A 27814-nucleotide genomic window follows, 5' to 3' on the forward strand; every position below is an offset into this window, starting at 1 on the left:
CTTTCACTCGAGTATTCTAGAAATGACAATGAAAACATAAAAACAGGCTGGGCACAGTGGCTTATGCCTGTAATCCTAGCACTTTTGTTGGCCAAGGCAGGAGGATTGCTTGAGGCCAAGAGTTCAAGATCCACCTGGCCAACATAGCGAGAACCTGTCTCTTTTTATAAAAAACAAACAGAAAAAAACATAAATACAAGTAAATTAATATAAAACCATGCTTAAACATATTTGATAGGAATATCATTGAAGCAGAGAATGTTTTTGAAAACATAACATTGATGAGATCAGATTGAAAAGACATTCTGAAACCTAGGAGGATTATGACAGAGTGCAACTGTAGGAAGTGGAGAAGGTGCTCTATCCACAGAGATGACACGTGTTTGGAGGAGGAGATGCTGTGGGACCAACAACAGGAAATTAACTGGAATACTGAAGTCGAATGCTGCAGTTTGAAATGAGCATATCAAGCCCTCTCCATGAGACACTGCAACAGAGAAAGGGAAAGTAGCGTCTGTCTCCAAAAAGCAGCAGTGGTGCAGCTTGGATGGCTGACATGCCCAGAACAGGTCCCAAGTAACATCACTAAGCAGCCTTTATCTCTAACTTCCTCTTACTAAAAATAGTGCAGAATATAGAGAACAATAGCTCCCACTCTCTCCCTCATTAATTAGGCATGTAATTAATATATTCAAAAGGATAAGAGGATAGTACATCCATGAAATAAACCAGGTGCTCATGAAAAGGACCAGTATTGAGATATTAGTGATTAAAAACTTAACTGTTAAAGTATAAACTTTAATATGTATGTTAATTTTGTAATAAAGCCAGCTAGAGAGTAACTTATTAGGAAAAGCTGGATGGAAAAAATGCAGATTAAAAAGGAGGAAATAGAATAGAAAGTATGAAAAAATGTTAAGAACTATGAGGAACAGATCAAGAACTTTCTAAATCAATTAAATAGGAGAGTAAAGAGGGGGAAATGATAGAATGGAGTGGAAGAAATCCTTAAACAAGAAAGAAAAATTTACAGAAATAAAAAAAAATGAGTTACCAAATTGAACCTGTCCACTAAGAGTGTGATAGGAAAAACAAAAACAAAGCAAATAAAATTGACTTCCAGATCCACTAAGATGAAATAGGGCATTTTTCCTAAGTCCTCCCTTTTACCTCTCAAAAATCCTGAACATAATACAATAAACAAGCATAGGAATACTCTGAAATGTGGAAAGAATACAGTGGACTACTTATAGTCCTCAAGACTTAAGGAACTCCGTGGGTCTCAGTTCTCTGGGTTTCCTTATTGTCTTGCATATATCCAGGACAGATGCTACAAATATTCCAATGCAGAACAGAAAAGAAGCATCCTTCTGTGTCTGTTACCCCATGCAACAATATCAAAAGTTGAAATTATCCCAGTCCAGGGGGAGGGGATAGAGAGGGTTGGGCATAAGAAGTATTTGAAAAGAATGTCAGCTGAAGTAGTCCCAAATGTGGCAAAAGACAAAAACCTACAGATTCAAGAAGATGATCAAATCCAAATAGGAAAATCCAAATAAATGTATGCCAAGACACAACCTAATAAACTACTGAAACCTAAAGACAAAGAAAAAAATTTTAAAGCAAGCAGAGGGAAACAACATATTACTTATAGGGGAATGCCAATTTAAATGACAGCGGATTTTGCCTCTGAAACCATATAGACCAAAACTATTGTGGCACAACATTTATCAAGTTATTAGAGATATGACAAACCCACAGCCAACATCATACTGAATGGGCAAAAGATGAAGCATTCCCCTTGAAAACCAGCACAAGAAAAGGATGTCCTCATTCACCACTTTTATTCAACATAGTATTGGAAGTTCTGGCCAGGGCAATCAGGCAAGAGAAAAAAATAAAGTGCATCCAAATGAGAAGAGAGGAAGTCAAACTATCCCTGTTTGCAGATCACATGATCCTATATCTAGAAAACCCCATAGTCTCAGCTCAAAAGCTTCTTAAGCTGATAAACAACTTCAGCAAAGTCTCAGGATACAAAATCAAAGTGTGAAAATCACTAGCATTCCTATACACCAACAGTCAAGCCAAGAGCCAAATCAGGAATTCTCATTCACAATTGCCACAAAAAGAATAAAATACCTAGGCATACAGCTAACTAGGGAGGTGAAAGATCTCTACAGGGAGAACTGCAAACCACTGCTCAAAAAAATCAGAGATGACAAAGACCAATGGGAAAACATTCCATGCTCATGAATTCTTCCTAGAATGGATTGATTCTTCCTAGAATCAATGTCATTAAAATGGCCATACTGCCCAAAGCAATTTATAGATTCAATGCTATTCCTATTAAACTACCATTGACATTCTTCACAGAACTAGAAAAAAACTATTTTAAAATTCATATGGAACCAAAAAAGAGCCTGAATAGCCAAGGCAATCCTAAGCAGAAAGAACAATGCTGGAGGCACTATGCTACCCAACTTAAAACTATATTATAGGGCTACAGTAACCAAAACAGTATGGTAATGGTACAAAAACAGATGCATAGACCAATGGAACAGAATAGAGAACCCAGAAATAAGACCACACACCTACAACTATCTAATCTTCAACGAAGGTGACCAAAAAGAAGCAATGGAGAAAAGATTCCCTATTCAATAAATGGTGCTGGGATAACTGGCCAGCCGTATGCAGTATATTGAAACTGGATCCCTTCCAGTTTAATATACAAATATTAACTCAAGATGGATTAAAAGACTTAAATGTAAAACCAAAAAATATAAAAACCCTGGAAGACAACCTAGGCAATAGCATTCAGTACATAGGCATGGGCAAAGGATTCATAATGAAAACACCAAAAGCAATTGCAACAAAAGCAAAAATGGACAAATGGGATCTAATTAAACTGAAAAGCTAAATTAAACTAATTAAGCTAAAGTAAAAAGCTTCTGCACAGCAAAGGAAACTATCAACAGAGTAAACTGACAACCTATAGAATGGGAGTAAACTTTTGCAAACTATGCATCCAACAAAGGTCTAATATTCAGCATCTATAAGGAACTTAAACTAATTTACAAGAAAAAACCCCATAAAAAAGTGGGCAAAACACATGAACAGACACTTTTCAAAAGAAGACATACACGTGACCAACAATCATATGAAAAAACCTCAACATCACTGATCATTAGAGAAATGAAAATCAAAACCACAATGAGATACCACCTAACACCAGTCAGAATGGTTATTATTGGTTGGTGGGAGTGTAAATTCCTTCAACCATTGTGGAAGACAGTGTGGTGATTCCTCAAAGACCTAAATACAGAAATACCATTTGACTCAGCAATCCTATCACTGGGTATATAACCAAAGGAATATAAATCATTCTATTGTAAAGATACATGCATGCATATGTTCATTGCAGCATTATTCACAAAAGCAAACACACGGAATCAATCTAAATGCTCATCAATCATAGACTGGATAAAGAAAATGTTACATATACACCATGGAAAGCTATGCAGCCATTAAAAAGAACAAGATCATATCCTTTGCAGGGACATGGATGGAGCCGGAAGCCATTATTCTTACCAAGCCAACACAGGAACAGAAAACGAAATACTGCATGTTCTCATTTATAAGTGGCAGCTAAGTGATGAGAAAACTTGGACACATAGCAGGAAACAACAAACACTGGGGCCTTTCGGAGGGTGGAAGGTGGGGAAAGGGAGAGAATCAGGAAAAATAACTCATGGGTACTAGGCTTAGTACCTGGGTGATGAAATAATCTGTACAACAAACCCCCATGACACAAGTTTACCTATGTAACAAGCCTGCACTTGTACCACTGAACTTAAAAGGTTTTTTTAAAAAAAGGAAAGCTTAACTGTAAATTCTATATCTGGTGACAGAATCTTTCAGGAATGAAGGAAAAATAAAGACATTCTTATACAAAGTAAAATGAAGAATTTGTTGCCAACAAATCTATCATTAAAGAATGGGTAAATAAAGTTCTCTCATAAGACAGCTAATAATAAAGACAAAGGTGTCTACACCTTCAGACAGAAGATCAGTATAGGGAAAAATAAAATTACTACAATATAGTATACTTCCTATGAGTTTCTTACATAACATTTGATGGCTGAGGCAAAAATTATAATACCAAGTAATGAGGTGTTCAATGTGTGTACAGGAAATATTTAAAATAAATGTACCTTAAAGGTGGAGAGGTAAGAGACATAATTGTAGAAAAGTTCTACAGTTCACTTGAAGTGCTGAAATGTCTATGTCAGTAGACGATGATAAGTACCTTATAATACCTAGAGCTAACACTAAAAAAACTATACAAAGTGATATACTCAAAATCAATGGAAATAAATCTAGCCTAAGTCTAGACAAATAATAAATTGGCAGGTTTAAGCCCTGAAAAAACAATAATTACCTCAGATGTGTATGACCAAAATTCACCAATTTTAAGAAAGATACTGAAATAAATGAAAAAAACATGGTTCAAAAACATATTATCTACAAAAACTCATTTCAAATACAATGACTTAGGTAAATTAAAAGGATAAAAAAAAAAAGTAACAGGATGAAAAAAGATACATGCAAACTTTATACAAAAATCAGGAGTGGCTATATTAATACAAGATAAATAAATTTTGGAGCAAAGAACATGATTAGAGGCACAGAAGGACTCACATAATGATTTTAAAAAGTTAATCCACCAGGAAGACATAATAATCATAAATGAGTATTACCAAAAATTATAGCCGCAAAAAACACAGAAGAAAAATGTCCAGAATTGAGGCCGGGAATGGTGGCTCATGCTTATAATCCCAGCACTTTGGGAAGCCGAGGCAGGTGGATCACCTGAGGTCAGGAGTTCGAGACCAGCCTGGCCAACATGGTAAAACCCCATCTCTACTAAAAATACAAAAAATTAGCCAGGCGTGGTAGCACGTGCCTGTAGTCCCAGCTACTCGGGAGGCTGAAGCAGGAGAATTGCTTGAACCCGTGGGGCAGAGGTTGCAGTGAGCTGAGATCAGGCCACTGCACTACAACCTGAGTGACAAAGTAAGACTCCATCTCAAAACAAAAATCACAAGATAAAAATGTCCAGAATTGAAAGTAGAAATAGAAAAAATCCACAATTATACTTAGGATTTTAACATCCAACTCTCAACAGTTGATAGAAGTAGTACACAGCAAGAATACAGAAAAACTGAACAATGCTATAAACAGGAATTCTCCAAACTCTTGGGAAATCATAAAACACATTTCTACAAACAGGAGGTCTCAAAGAAAGTAAAAATACGTTTGAACCGAATAAAAAATAAAATAGACTCTACCAAAGTATGTGGGCTACAGCTAAAGAGGTAATTAGAAGAAAATTTATAGCACTAAACACTTATAATAAAAAAGAAATATTCCAATAATCTAAGATCCTATCTCAAAACTAGAAAAAAAGAGCAAAATAACCCAAAGCAAGCAGAAGAAATAAAATAATATAAGAGCGAAACAAACAAAATGAAGAACAAGAAAACAAGAAAAACATAAAAAGTTGGTTCTTTAGAAATCAATGATATTGAAAAATTCTCAATTCACCAATATCAGCAATGAAACTGTGGCTATCACTACAGACCCTGGAACCATTGAAACTCTACACATTCTCTGCTGCTATCCTCAGTTCCCTGGCTTCACTACAAACACTTGTACCTCACATATCATTACCAATGCAGCAGTCAGAATGCCAGCACCCCAGGCATCAGTGCTATTACTGCTCTGGAATACAGAGCCTTATCCCTTCCATGTGTGTCCATGCTTCAAGCCTCAGCTCTGAAGTTACTCCACAAGCACCACTTATTAGACAATGATGTCACTGCTACCATGAGCTAGACCAATGCCATGAGAGAACCCCTCAGGGACAATTTCCTGGTGGGAGTGAAAGAGATCAGGAGCAGCCATTACCACTGAAGACTCAAAACAGCCCTTGTTGCCACCGCAGATATGCACAGTATTGACTGCTGAGGGCACTTGCAATTATCATCAACACTGAACTCAGCTGACATAGTTGCACCATCACTGTTGTCAGAATCGTAGCACCTCACCCAGCAAGTAACCTCACACCCACAAAGGAAGGACTTTCCAAAGCAAATCCAGCCTATAAAATCTGCAAGGGGTGACTATTTCATTAAATGCTCAAATATCACATAAGGAAACAAGAAACATAAAAAAACAAGGAGACATATCACCATCAAAAGATTACAATAATTTACCAGTAGCTGACCACAAAGAAATGGAGATATATGAATGGCATGACAAAGAAACCGAGTGACTTCAAGAAAATACAAACAATGCAATAAAAATCAGGAAAATAATAATCAAATAAAATTAGAAATTCAACAGAGACATTGAAGTCATAAAAGAAGAAATATTTGAGCTGAAGGGTACAATGAATGAAATGGAAAATGCAATACAGAGTATCAACAGCAGACTTATTTAAACAGAAGAAAGAATCTGTGAACTTATAGTTTAATTAAAAATATACAGAGGGGAAAAATGAAAAGGAATGAAGAAAGCTTATGGAATTTGTGGGACAGCATCAAAAGAGCAAATACTCAAATTATAAGATTCAAGAAAGAGAAGACAGATAAAGGAGAAGAAAACTTATTTTAAAAAATAATAGCAGAAGACTTTCCAAATCTGGGGAAAGATATAAATATTCAGGTACAATAAGATCCAAGGTCTCCATTCAGATTCAATCGAACTACGCTGACATAATCAAACGGTCAAAAATCAAAGGGGGAAGAGAAATCAAAGACAAAAGTTTCCTGAAACCAGCAAGAAGAAAGAAGCATATCAAATATCAAATATAAGGGGATTTAAATAAGGTTATTACTAGATTTCTCAGCAGAAACCTTGCAGACCAAGAAAAAGTAGCATTTTTTTTATTCAAAGTGCTGAAAGAAAATAAAAAAACTACCAATCAAGAATACATTGCCTGGCAAAGCTATGCTTCAGAAATGAAGGAGAATAAGGATTTTCTCAGAAAAAAAAAAGCGGAGGAAGTTCATCACCACTAGACCTGCCTTACAAGAAATGGTAAGCTGAAAGAACAGGATGCTAATTATTAACATGAAAACATATGAAAGTATAAAACTCATTGGTAAGAGTAAGTACATAGCCAAATTCAAAATATTCTAATACTGAAATGGTGGTATGCAAATCACATATACTTAGTATGAAGGCTAAAAAATAAAACTATTAAAAATAATTATAGTTACAATAATTTGTTAAGGAATACACAATATAAACAGATGCAAATTGTGACATCAGCAACATAAAAAATGGGGGTGGAATAAGAGTATAGAGTCTTTAATGTGGTCAGAATTAAGTTGCTATCAGTTTAAAATAGCCTGTTATAAGTGTATTTTATATAAGCCTCATAGTAACCACAAGCAAAATCTATATCAAATACAGAAAAGATCTTTTTAAAAAAGGTTTTAGGCCAGGCGTGGTGGCTTATGCCTGAAATCCCAGCACTTTGGGAGGCCAAGGCAGGTGGATCACCTGAGGTCAGGAGTCCAAGACCAGTCTGGCCAACATGGTGAAACCCCGTCTCTACCAAAAAATACAAAAATTAGCTGGGCACGGTGGCAGGTGCCTGTATTCCCAGCTATTTGGGAGGCTGAGGCAGGAGAATCGCTTGAACCCAGGAGGTGGAAGTTGCAGTGAGCTGAGATTGCGCCATTGCACTCCAGCCTGGGTGACAAGAGTGAAACTGCATCTCAAAAAAAAAAAAAAGGCTTTAAATTATGCCCTATGGATATCAAACTACAAAGGAAGGTAGCAAAATAGCAAGAAAGGAATGAAAGATCTACAAAACAACTAGAAAACAATTAACAATGCAGCAGTAGTCCTAATCTATCAATAATTACATTGAATGTAAATGGATTAAATTATCGAATAAAATCACATAGAGTGGCTAAATGAATTTTTTTTAAAGACCCAACTATATATCTCATACAAGAGATTCACATCACCTTGAAGGGCATACATAGGTTGAAAGTGAAGAGATGGAAAAATATTCCATGCAAATGGACATCAAAAGAGAGCATGGGTAGGTATACTTACATCAGATAAAATAGATATTAAGCCACAAATTATATAAAGATACAAAGAAGGTTGTTATATAATGACAAGGGGTCAATTTATCAAGAACACATGCCAATTGAAAATATTTATGCATACAACATCAGAACAATTAGATACAGAAAGTAAATATCCATAGATCTGAAGGGAGAAATAGATGGCAATGCAATAATAGTAGGGGACGTCAATATGCCATGTTCAACAACGAACAAATCGTCCAGGCAGAAGATCAGAAAGAGAACAATGGAGTTAAACTACACTTTAGGCCAAATGGACCTAACAGACAGAACAGTAGATCCAAATGCAGCAGAATACACGTTTTTCTGAACTGCTCATGAATCATTATCCAGCATAAGTCATATGTTAGGCCACAAAACAAGTCTCAACAAATAAGAAGACTGAAATCATATCAACTATTTTTTTCTGACCACATTGGTATGAAACTAGAAATTAATGATTATAGAAATATTGTGAAAATTACATATATGTAGAAATTAAACAACATTCTCCTGAACAACTAATGCATTATAGAATAAATTACAAAGAAAATTTAAAACTATCCACAGACACACAAAAATAGAGACCCAACATACCAAAACTTATGGGGTGTAGCAAAAGCAGTTTTAAGAAGAAAGTTTATACCAACAAATTCCTTCATCCAAAAAAAAAAAGAAATCTAAATAACAAACCTGCTTTACACATCAAGGAACTAAAAAAAGAACAAACTAAGCCCAAAGTTAGTAGAAGGAAGGAAATAACAAAGATCAGAACAGAAATAAATGAAATAAACACTAGAAGAACAGTAGAAAAGATCAACAAATTAAGTATTAAGTTTTTAAAAAGATAAGTAAAATTGACAAACCTTTAGCCAGACTAAGATAAAAGAGAGAAGACTCAAATAAAATCAGAAATGAAATGGACACATTACAACTAGTACCATGGAAATACAAAGATCTTAAGAGGCTACAATAAACAATTGTACACCAACAAATTGGATAACCTAGAAGAAAAGAATGAGCTCCTAGAAACACGCAACCATCAAGACAGAATCATAAAGAAACAGAACACTTGAACAGATTGATAACAACTAAGGAGGTTGAATCAGTAATAAAAAGTTTACCATCAAAGAAAGGCCGAAAATCACATGGTTTCATGACTGGATTATCCCAGACCCTTAAAAAAGAACTAATATCAATTCTTCTTAAACTCTTACAGAAAATTGAAGAGGAGGGAATACTTCCAAACTCATTTTACAAAGCCAGCATTACCATGATACCAAAGCCAGATAAGGATACTACAAGAAAAGAAAATTACTGGCCAATATCCCTGATAAATATAAATGCAGAAATACTCAAGAAAATACCAGTGTACTGAATTCAGCAGCACATTAAAAAGATTATTCATTATGGTCAAGTGGGACTTGTCTCTGGTATGCAAGGATGGTTCAACATATGTAAGTCAATAACTGCAATGCACCACATTAACAGAATGAAGGACAAAAACCACATGATCATTTCAATAGATGCAAAAAAGTCATTTAACAAAATTCAGCATCTTTTCATGATAAAAATTCTCAACAAATAAATATAGAATGTACCTCAACACAATAAAGGCTTTATATGACAAGATCACAGATATCATACTCAAAGGTGAAAAGTTGAAAGCTTTTCCTCCAAGATCAAGAATAATACAAGAATGCTCATTCTTACCACTTATTTTCAACATAGTTCTGAAAGTCTTAGCCAGAGCAATTAGACAAAAGACAGAAAGAAAGGTCATCCAAATCAGAAAGGAAGAAGTTAATGGTCTCTGCTTCAGAACACATGATCTTGTATAAAGAAAACACTAAAGATTCCACCAAATAAACCTGTTAGAACTAATAAACAAATTCAGGAAAGTTGCAGGTTACAAAATCAACATGCAAAAATCAGCAGAATTTCAGTACAATAAAACAATCTGAAAAAGAAATCAAGAGAAACTATTTACAATTGGTACAAAAAATTATTAGAAATAATTTAACCAAGGATATAAAAGATCTGTTCACAGAAACTTTGAAAACATTGAAGAAATTGGAGACACAAATAAATGTAAAAATATTTCACATTCATGAATTGGAAGAATTAATATTGTTAAAATGTCAAAAGTGGGGGATAAGACAGCCAACCAGACACAGCTGGGAGAAGTGCCTCTCCTACCGAGAGAAACCAAATATTGAGTAAACTATCCCACTTTGAACAGATTTTTTAAGAGAAAAAACTGAAAGTTAATAGAGAGGTGACTCAGATCCAGAGGTGGAAGAGGAAGGAAGCTTGGAACCCTATAGAGTTGCTGAGTGCCAGGACCAGATCCTGGCCCTAAACAGGTGGTAAGGAAGGAGAGAGTGAAGGAACTGCCAGGTGACACACTCCCACCATGGACCTCTGGGATCCTAGCTTTAAGAGATCCCATCACCCACATGAACATTTGAATTGACAGGGCGAGCTGCCTGGAGAGTAGGCAGATACAGAGCTCAAGCCTGTGCAGAGCCCAGGTTTTGTGAGTGGGACAGTTGCAGCAAAACACAACCATAGGTGCCCATCCACCAAGGCAGGCTCTCCATCTTGCTCAGAGTGGCTCTAGCCCTTGCTGACTGCTGGGCAGGGAGAGAGCAGAGCTAACTTCCTCATGGGACCTGGGTGTGTCTGATCTGTGCACATCACTATCCAACTGATCCCGAGGCTCCACCCTGGCCACTCTTGTGTGCACACAGCACAGCCTCTACTGCTACACCTGAGTACTTTGCCAGTGGCCTGGAAGCACTTTGTCCCCCCTGGCACAAATGGTGCTGGACCACGAGGGGCCACAGAACAAAGCCTTGGGCGTGGTCCCAACTCCCAAATGTTTGAACACACAAGTTGGAATATTGGGCTGAGATCTGTGGCCAGGGCCTGAGTAGGGGAGAAGCTCCCACTCTCAGAACACTGAGAAAAGTGAGGCATGGGTTTCTGGGCTGGTACAGGAGCTCGATGTGCTTCTCTCTACAAGACTGGTGAGGGAAAGGTGTAACCTGTTTGTCAGCCACAACATCTTCCTAAGGGAGCCTTGTGTCCGGGAAAAACTGACAGACCAGTGATCTGGGTGCAGAAGGCTTGAGACAAAACTAGCTGGTTGGGCCAGCTATGGGGCAAATGCTGGAAAGAAACCTGGTCAGGGAGCCTGAGCTGAGTGGTCCCCACAGTCATCTGCTTGGCAAGAAACCCTAGGTCGCAGGTGCTAGACCAGCTGCACACCCACAGCAACACTGCCATGCCCAGGATCCTCTGCCCTTGATCCTGAATCAACAGACCACTTGCAGATATACTTCACAACCCACGCTGACTCTGCCAAGCACAGAGAACCATTGGGCCCCAGGGGAGCTGCAGGTCTCCTGGTCACCTAATCTTTTTTTTTTTTTTATACTTTAAGTTGTGGGGTACATGTGCACAACGTGCAGGTTAGTTACATATGTATACAGGTGCCATGTTCGTGTGCTGCACCCACTAACTTGTCATTTAACATTAGGTATATCTCCTAATGCTATCCCTCCCCCCTCCCCCCACCCCACAACAGGCCCTGGTGCCATGGAATACTATGCAGCCATAAAAAATGATGAGTTCATGTCCTTTGCAGGGACATGGATGAAGCTGGAAACCATCATTCTCAGCAAACCATCACAAGGACAAAAAACCAAACACTGCATGTTTTCACTCATAGGTGGGAATTGAACAATGAGAACACATGGACACAGGAAGGGGAACATCACACATCAGGACCTAATCTTAAGCTAAGTGTGGCTAAGAGCCTATCTGCTGGCCTTTACTATTAAGCACCGCCCACTGGATTGCAGCCTGAATTACACCGCCAAACAAATACTGTTTCAGCACACACTACCAGTGAAACCCAATGCAGGAACATAGTCAAAAATAAAGACCTGGCATAGAGACTTGGCCCTCTGAAAACACCCAGAAAAAAGCCAGCTATATTCAACATACATCACTGTCAAAATATCAAGGAAAATGAAGAAGAATAAATCAAAAAGTCAAAACCAAATGATAGTAACTTCAAAAAGATAAAGTAACACCAGCTGTCTTAGATGAGAAAGAATCAGCACACATTCTTGCAATTCAAAAAGTCAGAATGTCTCCTTACCTCCAAACAATCATACTAGCTCTCATCAGATTGAAATGGCTGAAATGACAGACATAGAATTCATGATCTGGAAGGTAAGGAAGCTCAACAACATTCAGGAGAAAGTTGAAACCCAGTCCAAGGAAGCCAGTAAAGCAATCCAAGAGTACAGAGATAACATAGCCATTTTAAGGAAGAACCAAAAGAAACTTCTGCAATTGACAAATTCATTATAGGAATTTTGTAATACATTCAGAAGCATTAACAACAGAATAGATCAAGTTGAGGAAAGAATCTCAGAGCTCAAAGATCAGTCCTTTGAATCAACACAGTCAGACAAAACTAAAGAAAAAAAATTAAAAATAAAACCTCTAAAAAATATGGGATTATGTAAAGATACCAAACTTACAACTTATTGGCATTCCTGAAAGAGGAGAAAGAATAAGTAACTTGGAAAACATATTTGAGGATAGTCCATGAAAATTTCCCCAATCTCCCTAGAGAGGCTGACATGCAAATTCAAGAAATGCAAATAACCCCTGTGAGATAACTACAAGATAACTATCCCCAAGACACATAGTCATAAGATTCTCCAAGGTCAACGTGAAAGAAAAAAATCTTAAGGGCAGCTAGAGAAAAGCCTGAGGTCACTTATGAAGGGAAGCTCATCAGACTAACAGCAGACTTCTCAGCAGAAACCTTACAAACCAAGCAAGATTAGGGGCCTATTTTTAGCATCCTTAAAGAAAAGAAATTTCAGTGAAGAATTCCATATCCTGCAAAACTAAGCTTCATAAAAGAAGGAGAAATAGGCTGGGCATGGTGGCTCACACCTGTAATACCAGCATTTTGGGAGGCTCAGGCAGGAGGATTGCTTGAGCTCAAGAGTTTGAGACCAGCCTGGGCAACATGGCAAAACGCTGTCTCTTCTAAAAATACAAAAATTACCTGGGCAAGACTCCATCACAAACAAACAAACAAACCAAAACTATCAGGTACTATGCTCACTACCTGGGTGACAAAATCATTTTTACACCAAACCCAGTGACAAGCAATTTACCCATGTAACAAACCTGCATGTGTATCCCCTGAACCTAAAATAAAAGTTAAAAAAAAAAGAACTTTCATCAACATTTCTTGCAGTGAAGGTATGTTAGTGATGAACATTCTCTGCTTTTATTGCCTGAAAATATCTTTATTTTATATTCATATTTGACATATATTCTCACTGGGCGTAAAAATTCTAAATTACAAGTTTTTCCCCTTTTTTCTATTAAAAATTTCATTCCAATATCTTTCATATTGCCTTATTTGTAATGATGCCTTCTATCCTTCTTATCTTTGTTCCATTTATAAGAAGTGTTCCCCAACCCCAGACTGATTAAAAACTTTTTTTAATTAAAAAAGCAAAAGAAAGAAACATTTTTATCTGAAGCTGTCTCAGACTCAGACACCACCCAATCTTCAGATTTCAAATAGCTTATACTCAAACATTTGGTAATATCAGCTCCTTAATGGTCTTCCTGGAGGGCAGATGCATTCTAGAGATGAGAACACGATCCTGATTACGAATGCTACCACCACTACGCACGCACAAAAGTCACTGGTGTGATCCTTTCTCAGAATATTGTGGTAACTTCTGGACATTCTCTGCTGTTATCATTGCTTCTTCCTTCTGGGTTTTTTTTCCCCCCTTATATGGGCAGATAATTTTCTCCATTGGAATGAAAAAGTCTTGCTTCATGCTCTTTAACTGTGTGTCCTTGGGCATATTACTTTACTTTGGGGCAAACCATTTTCCTTCTTGAGGACCAAATGTGCTCTTTTATAAAATGAGCAGTTAGAATTAGATTGTCTCTCTGGACACGGCTTATGTTGACAACCTGGATCACATTAGAGGATCACACTGAGACCTTTATGTCGGCCTCAGTTTCTCCATCTGTAAAGTAGAGGTTGGGCTTAGATTATAGATGATAAAGACACCAACTTTCCTGGAAAGGATTCTGAACTTAGGCTCAGCCTCAGTAAGAAGGAGTTCTGTGATTAAACAGGGATGCCCACACATCAGCAACAGAAATGGGCAGGTCAACCATGTATGCTGTGCCTCAGTGAAGATTTTATGCTATGCTGTGCATTCGATATCCATTCTCTATATTTGATATCCAATCTAAGATTATCTAGAAGGTCCTTTCCAAGACACTGGTGAGATACATCTGTATAAATATATAACTCAGGATAAAAGCAACTTTTAACATTTAGCGTGTGCCTCTGCTTCTGATCTGATTACAGCCCACAGAGAAATATAAACAATACACAATACAGGCTAATGAAGAAGGGTGATACGATTTTTTTTTTTTTTTTTGAGACGCAGTTTCACTCTTGTCACCCAGGCTGGAGTGCAATGGTGCAATCTTGGCTCACTGCAACCTTTGCCTCCCGGTTCAAGCGATTCTCCTGCCTCAGCCTCCTGAGAGATGGGATTGGAGGCGCCCACCACCACGCCCGGCTAATTTTTGTATTTTTTAGTAGAGACAGGGTTTCACCATGTTGTCCAGGCTGGTCTCGAACTCCTGACCTCAGGTGATCCGCCAGCCTCAGCCTCCCAAAGTGCTAGGATTACAGGTGTGAGCCACTGCGACCGGCCAAGGGTGGTAAGATTTTAAAAATTTATTTAAAATACAGAAATTTCAAAAAAAGAGAAGTGCAGTGATAGCAAAATTGATGCAAACTGTGCAAGCGTGAAATCTATTTTATAGCTGAATCTACTTTTCTTGGTCCCGAGATTCTATTTCCATTGGTTTTCAAATAGTTAATTCTATTGATTTTTCAGGGAGATTACTAAAATCACTAATAATTATTTTCTTAGTGACACAAAATCTAAAAAGCACCATATAGAACTTCTCTCTCCATCTCCCCTTATCCTTATGTCACCTTACCCTACCCCAATACTCCAATGGCAGAGTATCTACCCATGGCAGAGTAGAGAATATGTACACTAACAAAACCAGATGCACAGAGGTGGGGTATCCATCTCTGACTTGGCTGAGCTAGTCTAAGGAAGGAAGGCTCTGTGGCCATTGTCCTTGGAAGTCATTCTCACAGGTTGGTGGTATTCTCAAGTAGGTGGTGCTTGACTGGCCCAAGAGCACCCACATGCTGCTATGCATTTTTCTGACAACCTCTTTATGATCTCTGACTTTGGCAGATCATCTTGCATCTCTCAATTGGAGAGTCACTTTTCTTATCTCCACAGAAAATTCTTAATCAAGCTCCTGGTTTTCCTTTATAGCTTCTACTTTTTAAACTCACTTCTCCAACTTCACCGCTACATCTCTGACAGATGAGAACATTAGAGATTCCTTGTTTTTCAAAAACAAAACAAAACTCAGAAAAACTATAAATATACTAAGGGTAAGTCTGTATTATCTCCTGACAAAATACAGCACCCTGCATTTTTTTAAATTTTTATCTTTTGTAGGTACATAGTAGGTGTCTATATTTGTGGGGTACATGAGATGTTTTGATACAAGCATGCAATGCATAATAACCACATCATGGAAAATGGGGTATCCATCCCCTCAAGCATTTATCCTTTGTGTTACAAATAATCTAATTATACTTTTTTATTATTTTAAAATGTACAATTAAATTATTTTTGACTATAGTCACCTCGTTATGCTATTAAATACCAGGTCTTATTCATTCTTTCTAACTATTTTTTGTACCCAGTAACCATCCTCACCTTCCCACACACGCCCACCACCCTTCCCAGCCTCTGATAACCATCCTTCTACTCTCTATCTCCCTTGAATTCAATAGTTTTGATTTTTAGATTTCACAAATAAGTGAGAACATGCAATATTTGTCTTTATGTTCCTGGCTTATTTCACTTAGCATAATGGCCTCCAGTTCCATCCATGTTATTGCAAATGACAGCATCTCTTTCTTTTTTATGGCTGAATAATACTCCACTGTGTATAAGTTCCACATTTTCTTTATCCACTCATTTGTTGATCGACACTTACATTGCTTCTAAATCTTGGCTATTGTGAATAGTGCTGCAACAAGCACAGGTGTGAAGATATCTATTCAATATTCTTATTTCCTTTTGGAGGGGAGTGTGTACCTAGCAGTGGGATTGCTGGATTGTATGGTAACTCTATTTTCAGTTTTTTTAGGAACCTCCAAACTGTTCTCCATAGTGGTTGTACTATCTTACGTTCACACCAGTAGCATACAAGGGTTTCCCTTTCTCCAAATCCTTGCCAGCATTTGCTATTGCCTGTCTTTTGGATAAAAGCCATTTTAACTGGAGTGAGATGATATTTCATTGTAGCTTGATTTGCATTTCTCTGATGATCAGTGATTTTGAGCACCTTTTCATCTGCCTGTTTGCCATTTGTATGTCTTCTTTTCAGAATATCTATTCAGATACTTTGCCCATTTTTAAGTTGGATCATTAGATTTTTTTCCTATAGAATTGTTTGAGCACTTTATATTTCCTGTTATTAATCCCTTGTCAGAAGGGTCATTTGCAAATATTTTCTCCCATTCTGTGGGTTGTCTTTTCACTTTGTTGATTGTGTGCTTTGCTGTGCAGAAGCTTTTTAACTTGATGTGATCCCATTTGTCCATTTTTGCTTTGATTGCCTTTGTTTGTGGGTTGCTACTCAAGAAATTTTTGCCCAAACATCCTGGAGAGATTCCCCAGTTTCTTATAGTAGTTTCATAGTTTGAGATCTTAGCTTTAAGTCTTTAATCCATTTGATTTAATGTTTTGTATATGGTGAGAGACAGAGGTCTAGTTTCATTATTCTGCATATGGATATCCAGTTTTCCCAGCACCATTTTTTAAAGAGACTGTTTTTTCCCCAAAGTATGTTCTTGGCAACTTTGTCAAAAATGAGTTTACTGTAGATGTGTGGACTTGTTTCTGTGTTCTCTATTCTTTTCCATTGCTCTATGTGTCTGTTTTTATACTAGTACCATGCTGTTTTGGTTACTATAGCTTTGTAGTATAATTTGAAGTGAGGTAATGTGATTCCTCTAGTTTTGTTCTTTTTGCTTAGGATGGCTTTGGCCATCCTGCATTTTTAACCCTTTTCCCATTTTCACCCAGAATACTCGCTGGTGGCACTTGCAGCTGCAGGGTTTACCCTGAGATAACTTTGCCACAAAATATCTCACCTTTATTATTATTTTCACATCGTTCTAATATATCGACTTTGAAAACACAAATCATCATTCTATTTATAGCATCTTGTTGTTAGCAGTGGTATTTCCATTTACAAAATATAGAAATTCTTGATCGCTGAAAATGTCAAATTCTAGAAAGCGTAGCATTCCCACGTTAACATTGTTCTCAAACAGTTTTTGGCCAAAGAGTCATTTAATGAATCCAGTTTTTTCCAAAATAGATGATTCTGATTATTCAGATGATTCTGATGTTAGTTCTGTTTAAAAATAATTCCAAGAACAGTTTGTATATTGTATTTTCACACTGAAAATCAGTCAGCCTCCAGAGCATGTTAATGTAAAATTAAATGAACACGGGCAGTGAGCTACAGTTTTTTTTCTAAACAGTGCAGCTGTTTAGAAAATTTTTTAAAAATTTTCCTGATTTCCTTGGTATCTAGTGGTATTAAACATATGTGGGAGAAATACAGCTCAGCAAACTCTTCCAGGAGATAAAATGCTGATCACTCCTACTGGGCAATTTCACAAATGTCTCCTATATTTTTCTCCTTTGGTAGTGGGGATGGGGGGCATAATGTTACATTGGGCCTCTCTCCTCTCTCTCTTTCTCTCTCCCTCTCCTTTTAAAATGTTTCCTCTCTCTCAATATTTCATTTCTTATTTGTATTTCTGAATGAGGGAAAAGAGTTGATGGGACAGCAGAACGGGAAAAAGAAGAGCACCAATAAAACCTGTTTTCCTGTTTTCACTATTTTCATTCCAAATTCCTTCTGTCTCATAATTGATGGAATCTTATGAACTTATTAGTTAAAAAGTGTCTTTCTTGTTTCACAGGAATTCATATTGGGGTGATCACTCAGAAGAAAAGGTGAATACCGGATGTTGTAAGCTATTGGACTGCCACAAGTGATATCTTTACACACCATTCTGCTGTCATTGGGTATGTACAAAGTGCTGCATACAGACAGAGGAGAAGGACAATTGAGCCCATCTAAAGTTAACAAAAACTTCCTCTTGGGGCTGTTTCTTTCCATCAGACCTTACAGTTCTACGGGATAATAGCTTATCTCATAAGGCCTCAGCTTTCTTTAATAATTTCTAGAAGCAGACATTATTGTGTCATGCACACTCAGTGTTGCAAATTAATGGTCTGGTGATCTGGGTGGCATGGCATTTTCCCCTTCTCTGGTTCATCACCCATGATAGACCAGTAAAGGTGACCACTTAAATTCCTTGCTGTGCAGTGTTCTGTATTCCTCAGGACACAGAGCTTCCTCTCTCCCAGGAGCCATGAATATCCTGATGCTGACCTTCATTATCTGTGGGTTGCTAACTCAGGTGACCAAAGGTAATGGAACCCTATAAAGCAGAGATGATGACTAGGATGAGTTGTTGCCCTTGGGCTCCCCTGGTATCATGATGGGAAGAGAGGGAATCTGCAGGAAAAATCTGGGCCAACAAAGCAGCAGAATGCTCGTATTTTGGCAGCTCCATGCCCCTAGTCTCTGAGAATCTTTCTGTTAGGGGCATCTAGCAAGCTGGGATGTCCTCTGAGGCATTTCTCCAAAGACAAGAATTTCCTTAATGCTCTGAGCCACCCTATCTCTCTCTCTACATAACTATCCAATGTTAGTTCAGCCTCACTTCACTTCCATTTTGATTATTCTGTTGTATCTATTTCATTGTTGTGTCCTATTAGTTCTCCTAGCATCTTGAATTCTTCTTTGCCCGGAGAGTACCTTCAGAGGGAGGCCCTCACTTTCATGTTCTTAGGTACGGTGAACAAGTCCATTGACCGTTTGTAGATTCTGTAGCACTATCATATGGAAGAGACAATATATATGTTTGGGGTAGAAGTGGAAATAAGTGGAGTGAAGACAGGATAGACAGACTAGTGACCAATGGGGAGCTTCTAATTTTAGATGAATAGGAACAGTCTGTTTCCACTATTTAATAATGCTACTTTTGAAAATTGTTAACTTTTTATTAAAAAATAATACTTGCAATTGACTTATGTATCAAGCAATCGATAGATTTATAGGGTTTAAGGAAAAGAAAAATGTTTGTCTGTCCAAGAATACCAGTTCTTCAGTCTTCCCCTTCAGAATCAATCAATGTTACCAATTTCTTATATATCCTAGCAAATACAAATATATTTATATTTGCATGTGTATACCTTTTAGATTTTTAAAAAATGCAATTGCAAATGCACCATGTGAATTGTTCTGCAATGTACTAGCAATATATTAGAGACATCTTATCCATACATAAACCTAGTTCATTATTTTTAATCAATAAGTAAAACTTTGAGGAGGAGCAGATGAATTGCCTCACATTAATTACTCCGCTACTGATGAAAAATAGGTCTTTAATTATCAAAAACAATTCAGCAAGAAACATTTGTAAACAAACGTATGTCTTTTCATTTATGACTGGACACGTGGACACACACACACACACACACACAGTCAAACCACCTACCAGAAAAGCTGAACTATTCTTCTCTCCTATCACCAGTTGCGAGTGTCAGCTTCCCACACCCTCATCAGTCCTTTTTGTTTTTTCTACTACATTCAGTTTTCTACTACATTCAGTTTTACAGTCTAATATGTGAAAATGATGTCCTGATGTTTGAATTCATGACACTTTAGTTATAAATGAGTTTGAACATCCAGTCCATTAGATTTCTAAACTTTCTTAATTATCTTTATATACTAAGAAATTTGGCTTTTGTTAAATTTGGAGGTGTTATATGTTGCCTAGAAAGATGCTATTCATGTCTGTTAGATGGTTATAACTGTGCCTATGATCTGTTATGTCTTGATTCACATGTTGATGTAATGTGAGTTACAGAATTAATATCTACATTCATTTCTGATTATAAACTGCTGTATTTGTTGAAAATTTGGAAATTTTGAAATTGTAAACAAGTAAAAAAATTGTAAAGAAGTTAAAAGAGACAAAATATTTTTGATCTATTGTTCTTCCTCAGTTTTCTTATTTGAATAAAAATGTATAGCATACTTATAAATTTTCTATTATACTATTAGTATTTTCCCATTTACTAAATATTTTCAAAAACTGTATTTCCAATGACTGTATAAATTTTATAGAATGGATACTGTTTAAATTACTTAGCCAAATTGTTTTTGCATAAATAAGTGCATTTACATTTTATAGACAAGGATGGCTAGTATAACCTTTCTTATACATAAATCATTCAGCATAAAATTCCTGGAGATGTACTTTTTTCTGTCTGCTTCATGTATTATCAATTTCTGAATACTTGCCAAGTCCTAAAAATGAAATATTATATATAAATATTTAATTTTTATTTATGTCTGTGAGTAATGCGGAAGTCGAACTTCAAATACATGCTTAATGTATATTTAACTTTTCTACAAATTGTCCATGTCTCTCTTTCCCTTTTATTTTGGAGAGGTAGTTTTCATTTCTTTTGATTTAGAGATTTTCATTTTTGTGTTCTCTTATAGGTTTTGTTTTGAAATTTAGCTATTTAGTCTCTCTGGGCTTTATATTATGTGTTTTCAAGTGAGATAGCACCTGATGGCTTGTGAAGCAACTTTTTACCAAGCCAAGCTATCGGTGGACTGCTATCCATAGATATATTTTAAGTTGATGCTAGCTGATTGTATATCTGGTATGTTTTAGAAAGAACTCCACACATGGGATAATGTTTTGGCTAGATGGCTCCCCTACTTAGAAACATACAATTGCTAGTCATATTTCTAATTTTAGGATTTTGAGATACTGGTGATGAAGATCACATGTCCTAACAACATAATAGTTCCAGACTGAAGTTCTTTGAAAAAATGACTGTTGTCACTCTAGAAAAAAAATTATGAATTTTTCCCAATTGCCATCATTCTACTGCTAAAACCAAATTCTTGGAATTATCTTTGATTTTTCTATATCCTATGACACTCATATCTATCAGGAAGTCTATTACATCTGCCTGCAAATTATATCCAGAATGCAATTATTCTTGTCACCTCCATTGCTACCACTCTGATTCTAGTCACCATCATCTCTCACCTGTGTTATTGCCATAGCTTCCTCATGATATCTGTCCTTCTGCTCTTCCCTTCCACCATCTTGTGAAGACACACAGTGCATGATCCGCTTACACTGGAAGTCAGATCACGTACTTTTGCTCAAAACTCTGCTATGGCCCCCTCTATACTCAGAGCGGTAACAAGAGTCCATACAGTGGCTCACCTGGCCCTGCAGGATCTGGCCCTTATGACCTCTCTCACCTCATCTCCTACTATTATAGTCCTTGTTCACTCCACTACAGCCACACAGGCCCCAGTGCTCTTCCCCAAACATATCAGACTTACTCAGCCCATAGAGCTTTGTTTGTTTCCTCTGCCTAGAATGTACTTGCCTCAGATACTGGTGTGACTAATTCCTTTACCTCCTTCAAGCTGTTTAATCATCACCTTGTTACACAGGCTTGTGCAACTCCTGTTTATGAATCTTCTATTACCCTTAAATCTATTCTCCCTTCTTTCTGCAAACCATTTGTCACCTTTTCATCTACAAAATAATGTACTTTTTTATTAAGGTAAAATATACATTTAAAAATTACCATCCTTACCATGTTTTTACCATATTTTTATGTATACTTGTTGGCTGTTTGTATGTCTTCTGTTGAGAAATGTCTATTCAAATCTTTTGCCTGTTTTAAAATCAGATTGTTTTTGTTTGCAATGGAGTTTTTTGAGCTCCTTATATTAATAATACTTTTGGTTGTTAATTCCTCATCAGATGGATAGCTTGCAAATATTTTCTCCTACTCTGTGGGCTACATCTTCACTTTGTTGATTATTTCCTTTGCTGTGCACAAGCTTTTTAGTTTGATGTAATCCTAATTGCCTATTTTTGCTTTGGTTGCCCGTGCTTTTGAGGTCTTACCCAAGAAATCTTTGCCAAGACCAACGTCCTGAAGTGTTTCCCTAATGTTTTCTTCAGGTAGTTCCATAGTTTCAGGTCTTAGATTTAAGTCTGTAAACCATTCAGTCTAGCAGGGAGTGCATTTACTTTTTATTATCTGTCTCCCTCTGCTAGAAAGTCAGCTCCATGTGATTTTTGTCTGTTTAGTTCACAGATGTACCTCAAGGGCCCAGGATGGTGCCTGCGCCATAGTAGGGGCCCAAAACTTTGATGACTGTGTGACTACAGCCTAGTTTAAGAATGGAGGGGATAATTTAAAAGCAGTAGAAAGGAATGTAAGTGAGAAACAATTTTGAAGAATAATTGACAGAACAAGGCGATTCAAAGACAAAGGAGAAGAAGAGAGCCAAGATGACATATTTCAAGTATGGATAATGCTGGAGGAAAAAAATTAAGATATAAATCTTTGTAGATGTGAGGAACGAAGAAGCAAGGTTAGAGTCTGTCTTGCACAAAAGAAGTGGAAGGTCTAGACTTGAAACTTATAGAAAATTCCACGAAGTACAAAGTAAAATCGAGCCAGTAAAATAACAAAGATAGAATAAATGACTCTAGAAGAGTGAAGGTAGAATAAATAATTGGTGAAGTTGGACTAGAGCCAACATTTCCCAGAGGATAAAATATAAACCAAATTATTGTGAGCCTAATATATACATACATACATACATCTATATATGTTTTATATATATTATCACATTCAGTTCAAATGAGGTTGTTTAGAAAATTACTTGCTCTTCTGCACATATACCAGGCTTCCTCCTCCATAGAGCCTTATCTCTAGCGGCTTCCTCTGCCTAGAATACACTTATCTAGGTACTCCTTGGGCAATTGTCTTGAGAAAGATGATCATGCCGTTTACTGCTTGATAAATGAACATACAATGCAGCACACTAGTTTCCCTCTAGATTTATATCCTCACCCCTCAAATGAGTAGTCACACTGCTTGGAAATCCTACTGCATTTCTCTTGTAAATGAACCTTCCTTCTTTTTTTTTTTTTTTTTTTTGAGACAGAGTCTTCCTCTGTCACCAGGCTGGACTGCAGTGGCCCAATCTCGGCTCATTGCAACCGCCAACTCTCTGGTTCAAGTGATTCTCCTGCCTCAGCCTCCCGAGTAGCTGGGATCACAGGCATGTGCCACCACATCCAGCTAATTTTTATATTTTTAGTAGAGACAGGTTTTCACCAGGTTGGCCAGGATGGTCTCGATCTCCTGACCTTGTGATCCACCCGCCTCGGCTTCCCAAAGTGCTGGGATTACGGGTTTCTGCCACCACACCCAGCCATCTTCCCTCTTTTTTAGACAACTATTTTGTCCTGACCTTTATTTGTCTTTTATTGTCCTGTTCCTCTCCTCTACATGGCTCTCCCCCTCAGCTTATCCCATGCCCCATTTATTTAAACAATTCAAATAGGAAGTTTTCACTCATTTCCTCTGTCCCCTTTGCCATAAATGGAGAAACGTGTCTTCTCCATCTAAAGATCAGTCTGCTCTGTGTGAATTTGTGACTGTGCCCTTCTGTCATCTCATCACCCTATTCTATATTAATCTCTCCTTTTCTGCTTTTTTTTTTTTTTTTTTTTTTTTTGAGATGGAGTCTTGCTCTTGTTGCCCAGGCTGGAATGCAGTGGCACGATCTTGGCTTACTGCAACCTTCGCCTCCCGGGTTCAAGTGATTCTCCTGCCTCAGCATCCTGAGTAGCTGGGACTACAGGTGCTCGCCACCTTGCCCAGCTAATTTTTGTATTTTTTAGTAGAGACAGGGTTTCACCATGGCCAGGCTGGTCTTGAACTCCTGAACTCAGGTGATCTGCCCGCCTCGATCTCCCAAAGTGCTGGGATTACATGTGTGAGCCACTGGGCCCAGACTGCTTGTTTCTTTTCTCATTGCTTGCAAGCACCATTTGGTATTTCTCGTTCTTCAAAACAAACCTGAAAGCTTTCCCTTAACCTTACATTGCTCTCTAACAAGTTATTTATTTCTCTGCTTTTCTTTGGAGCTAAACTTCTTAAGAGTTTCATCTACAGGTCCTGCATTCACTTCTCTCTCATTCACATTTTGACCAACTGCAATTTGGTTTCTTTTTTCATACCACTCGGAAGCTGCTCTCCTCAGTATGAAGTTACCTTCATACTACTAAAAGCATGGACATTTTCCTGCCTTCATCTTTTTTTTTAACCTCTCAGCAGTATTTGACTACAAAATGACCACTCTGTCCTTTAAGAAACAGTCTCCTCTCCTGCTTAATGTAGTCACATCTGATACAACTTTCCCCATAACCTTTTATGCATTTTCTGTTTTCATGCATATCAGCCCGACTTGCAACTGTCAGTATCTCCAGTCTTTCAACAACTGCTTGTGAAATACCCCTGTACAGGGCAATCCAGAAATGCCAGAAAATTATCAGCTGTCTCTGGATCATCTGTCAACTACGGGGGAAGCTGGATAAATAGTCCAGGTCCTTTGAGCCTCATGTAGAATAACTTTGAGGCTTGGTAATATTTTTTTTCCTGTGGTAATTCCCTTATTTGCAGTTCAAGGCTATTATGGGAAGAAAACATAAATGGATGTTAGTTCTTCAAGGTTTTTACTGTAACTGTGCACCCTTTCATTCTTCAAGGTTTTTCTGTAACACTGCACCTTCAGGACCTGATGCCCAATTAAACATTTTTTTAAGTTTTTTGTTTTTTTTTTTTTAATAAAAACTAAATGCTATTTTTTCTTCTACTTTTAGTTGATGTGTAATAATTATTCATATTTAGAAGATGCAGAGTGATATTTTGATACATGTATACAATGTGTAATGATCAAATCAGGGTAATTAGCATATCTATCACCTCAAACATTTGTCATTTTTTTATATTGGGAACATTCAGAATCGTCTCTTCTAGCTAGTTGAAAATATACAGTAAATGATTGTTAACTACTGTCACCCTACAGTGCTATAGAACAGTGGACCCCTTTTGGCACCAGGGACCAGTTTTGTGGAATACAGTTTTTTCGACGAGGTGAAGGTGGTGGTGGGGATGGTTTCAGGATGAAACTGTTCCACCTCAGGTCATCAGGCATTAGAGTCTCACAACGAACACACATCCTAGATCCCTCACATGCACAGTTCACAATAGGGTTCATGCTCCTATGAGACTCTAATGCCTTGGCTGATCTGACAAGAGGTGGAGCTCAGGTGGTGATGCTTGCACACCTGCTGTTCACCTTTTGCTGTGCAGCCTGGTTCCTAACAGGCCATGGACCAGTACCCATTGGCTGCCCAGGGGTTGGGGACCCCTGCTATAGGATGCTGGAACTTTTTCCTCCTATCTAGGTGTAATTTTCTATCTGTTAACCAACCTCTCTCTATCCTCCTTTCCCTTCCCAGCCTCTAGTAATCATTATTCTACAGTCTACTTCTATGAACTCAACTTTTTTAGCTCCTGCTTATGAATGAAAACATGTGGTATTTATCTTTTTGTGTCTATTTCACATAACGGAATGTAACATGTCCCCCAGGCTCATCCATGAGTCTGAGGCTTATTTGTAGCCTGGCTGCTGGGCTTCCCTGTGGGATTGTCCTCTGAGCAAACAGAACACAGCCATCCTGCTGGCCATCAGTTGATAGATGATCTCATGATAATAACAGGTTATAACTCACCTTTTCTTGGATTTCTTGCTCTCCTGATTTCTACATTTCTCCACTGATTTTTTTTAAGGAGGAATTGTCTCTCAACTAAACTATTATATTCAAATCTTTGCTGGAGCTCTGCTCTGCTGGGGGTCTGCTTTAAGACTCCAGAGTCTTATTCTCCTGTTTTGATCTGACTTATCTTATTGGTCCTTTTAAGTCGTTTCCTCTTATCTGATCTCTTATCTCTTAATATTGAAACTCACTAGAATTTAATTCTAGTCCTCTTTTTTTCTCATATTATTCCAACCCACCATGGTTTACCACTTTCTGTACTTTAAATGCTATCCATAAGCAATCACATTTATTGATTTGCATACGTCGAACCAACCTTGCATTACAAGGATAAAGGCTACTTGATCGTAGTGGATAAGCTTTTTGATGTGCTGCTGGATTTAGTTTGCTACTATTTTGTTCAGGATTTTTGCACTGATGTTCATCAAGGATACTGGCCTGAAATTTTTTTTTTCTTGTGTCTCTGCTAGGTTTTGGTCTCAGGATGATGCTGGCCTCATAGAATAAGTTAAAGTTGAGTCCTGCCTTCTCAATTTTGGGTGAATAGTTTCAGTAGGAATGATACCAGCTCTTCTTTGTATATCTGGTAGAATTCAGCTGTGAATTCATCTGGTCCTGGGCTTTTCATTTTCATCCTTTCTTTCTAGGTTTCGTATCAGTCTCAGTATGCTCTCTCTCTCTCTCCGTCCCTCTCTTTTTCTACATTTCTCCTTTTCTCCATACAACTTCTTTGATGGCACATAGCACAATTTTAATATACACCTTTTGTTCTCCTGTTTGTCTCTTTCAATGGCTTTTTGTACTTGACATCATATTAGTCTAGATGTCAGTCAGTGTAAATTTTTGAATGAATGAAAAGTTGTTATGTTGATGCCAGAGTTAAAAATTTGACCTATATTTTATTCTCTACAGGTAGCTTTGAACCCCCAAAATGTTGGAAGAATAATATAGGACATTGCAGAAGACGATGTTTAGATACTGAAAGGTACATACTTCTTTGTAGGAACAAGCTATCATGCTGCATTTATATAATAATATCACATGAATATACTCGACGACCAGCATTTCCTATGATTCACCTAGAGGATATAACATTTGATTATAGTGATGTGGACTCTTTTACTGGTTCCCCAGTATCTATGTTGAATGATCTGATAACATTTGACACAACTAAATTTGGAGAAACCATGACACCTGAGACCAATACTCCTGAGACTACTATGCCACCATCTGAGACCACTACTCCCGAGACTACTATGCCACCATCTGAGACCGCTACTTCCGAGACTATGCCACCGCTTTCTCAGACAGCTCTTACTCATAATTAATTAACATTTACTTCTGGTATGGAAGAACTAGAAATACTGCTGGAAATAATACCCAAAGAGCTCATTCTACCAATCCAATTTCACCAGGAAAATTCCATCAGGGATTGGATGACCATGGGGATGGACATAATTGCTACTACCAACACAACAGCCAAGAGAGTTGCCTTACAATTAGAAATGTGTAGACAGAAATGTATAGAAGATACAAGGATTTTCTTAATTGGACTTAAATTCTTTATCTGTCTTCCTCCGATGTACTCAAATATATGAGCTAATTTTTGTCTTAAGTGAACATTTGTATGTCTATGTATTTTTCC

At 37.4% G+C, this 27814-nt stretch overlaps 2 protein-coding genes across 8 annotated transcripts in view; one reads left to right on the top strand and one right to left on the bottom strand.

The window, feature by feature from the left end:
- The window catches only part of LOC749983 (putative WAS protein family homolog 3), a 498033-nt gene that overhangs the window by 41818 nt on the left and 428401 nt on the right, over nt 1-27814 (bottom strand). The window lies entirely within an intron of this gene.
- Nucleotides 18787-27497, top strand: LOC112204040 (beta-defensin 125). The gene is made up of 2 exons (XM_054684954.1): nt 18787-18844; nt 27082-27497. The coding sequence occupies exons 1-2, from the start codon at nt 18787-18789 to the stop codon at nt 27495-27497; spliced, it is 474 nt and encodes a 157-aa protein (XP_054540929.1).

Source organism: Pan troglodytes, chromosome 4, assembly GCF_028858775.2.
Source record: "Pan troglodytes isolate AG18354 chromosome 4, NHGRI_mPanTro3-v2.0_pri, whole genome shotgun sequence".
NCBI lineage: Eukaryota > Metazoa > Chordata > Mammalia > Primates > Hominidae > Pan > Pan troglodytes.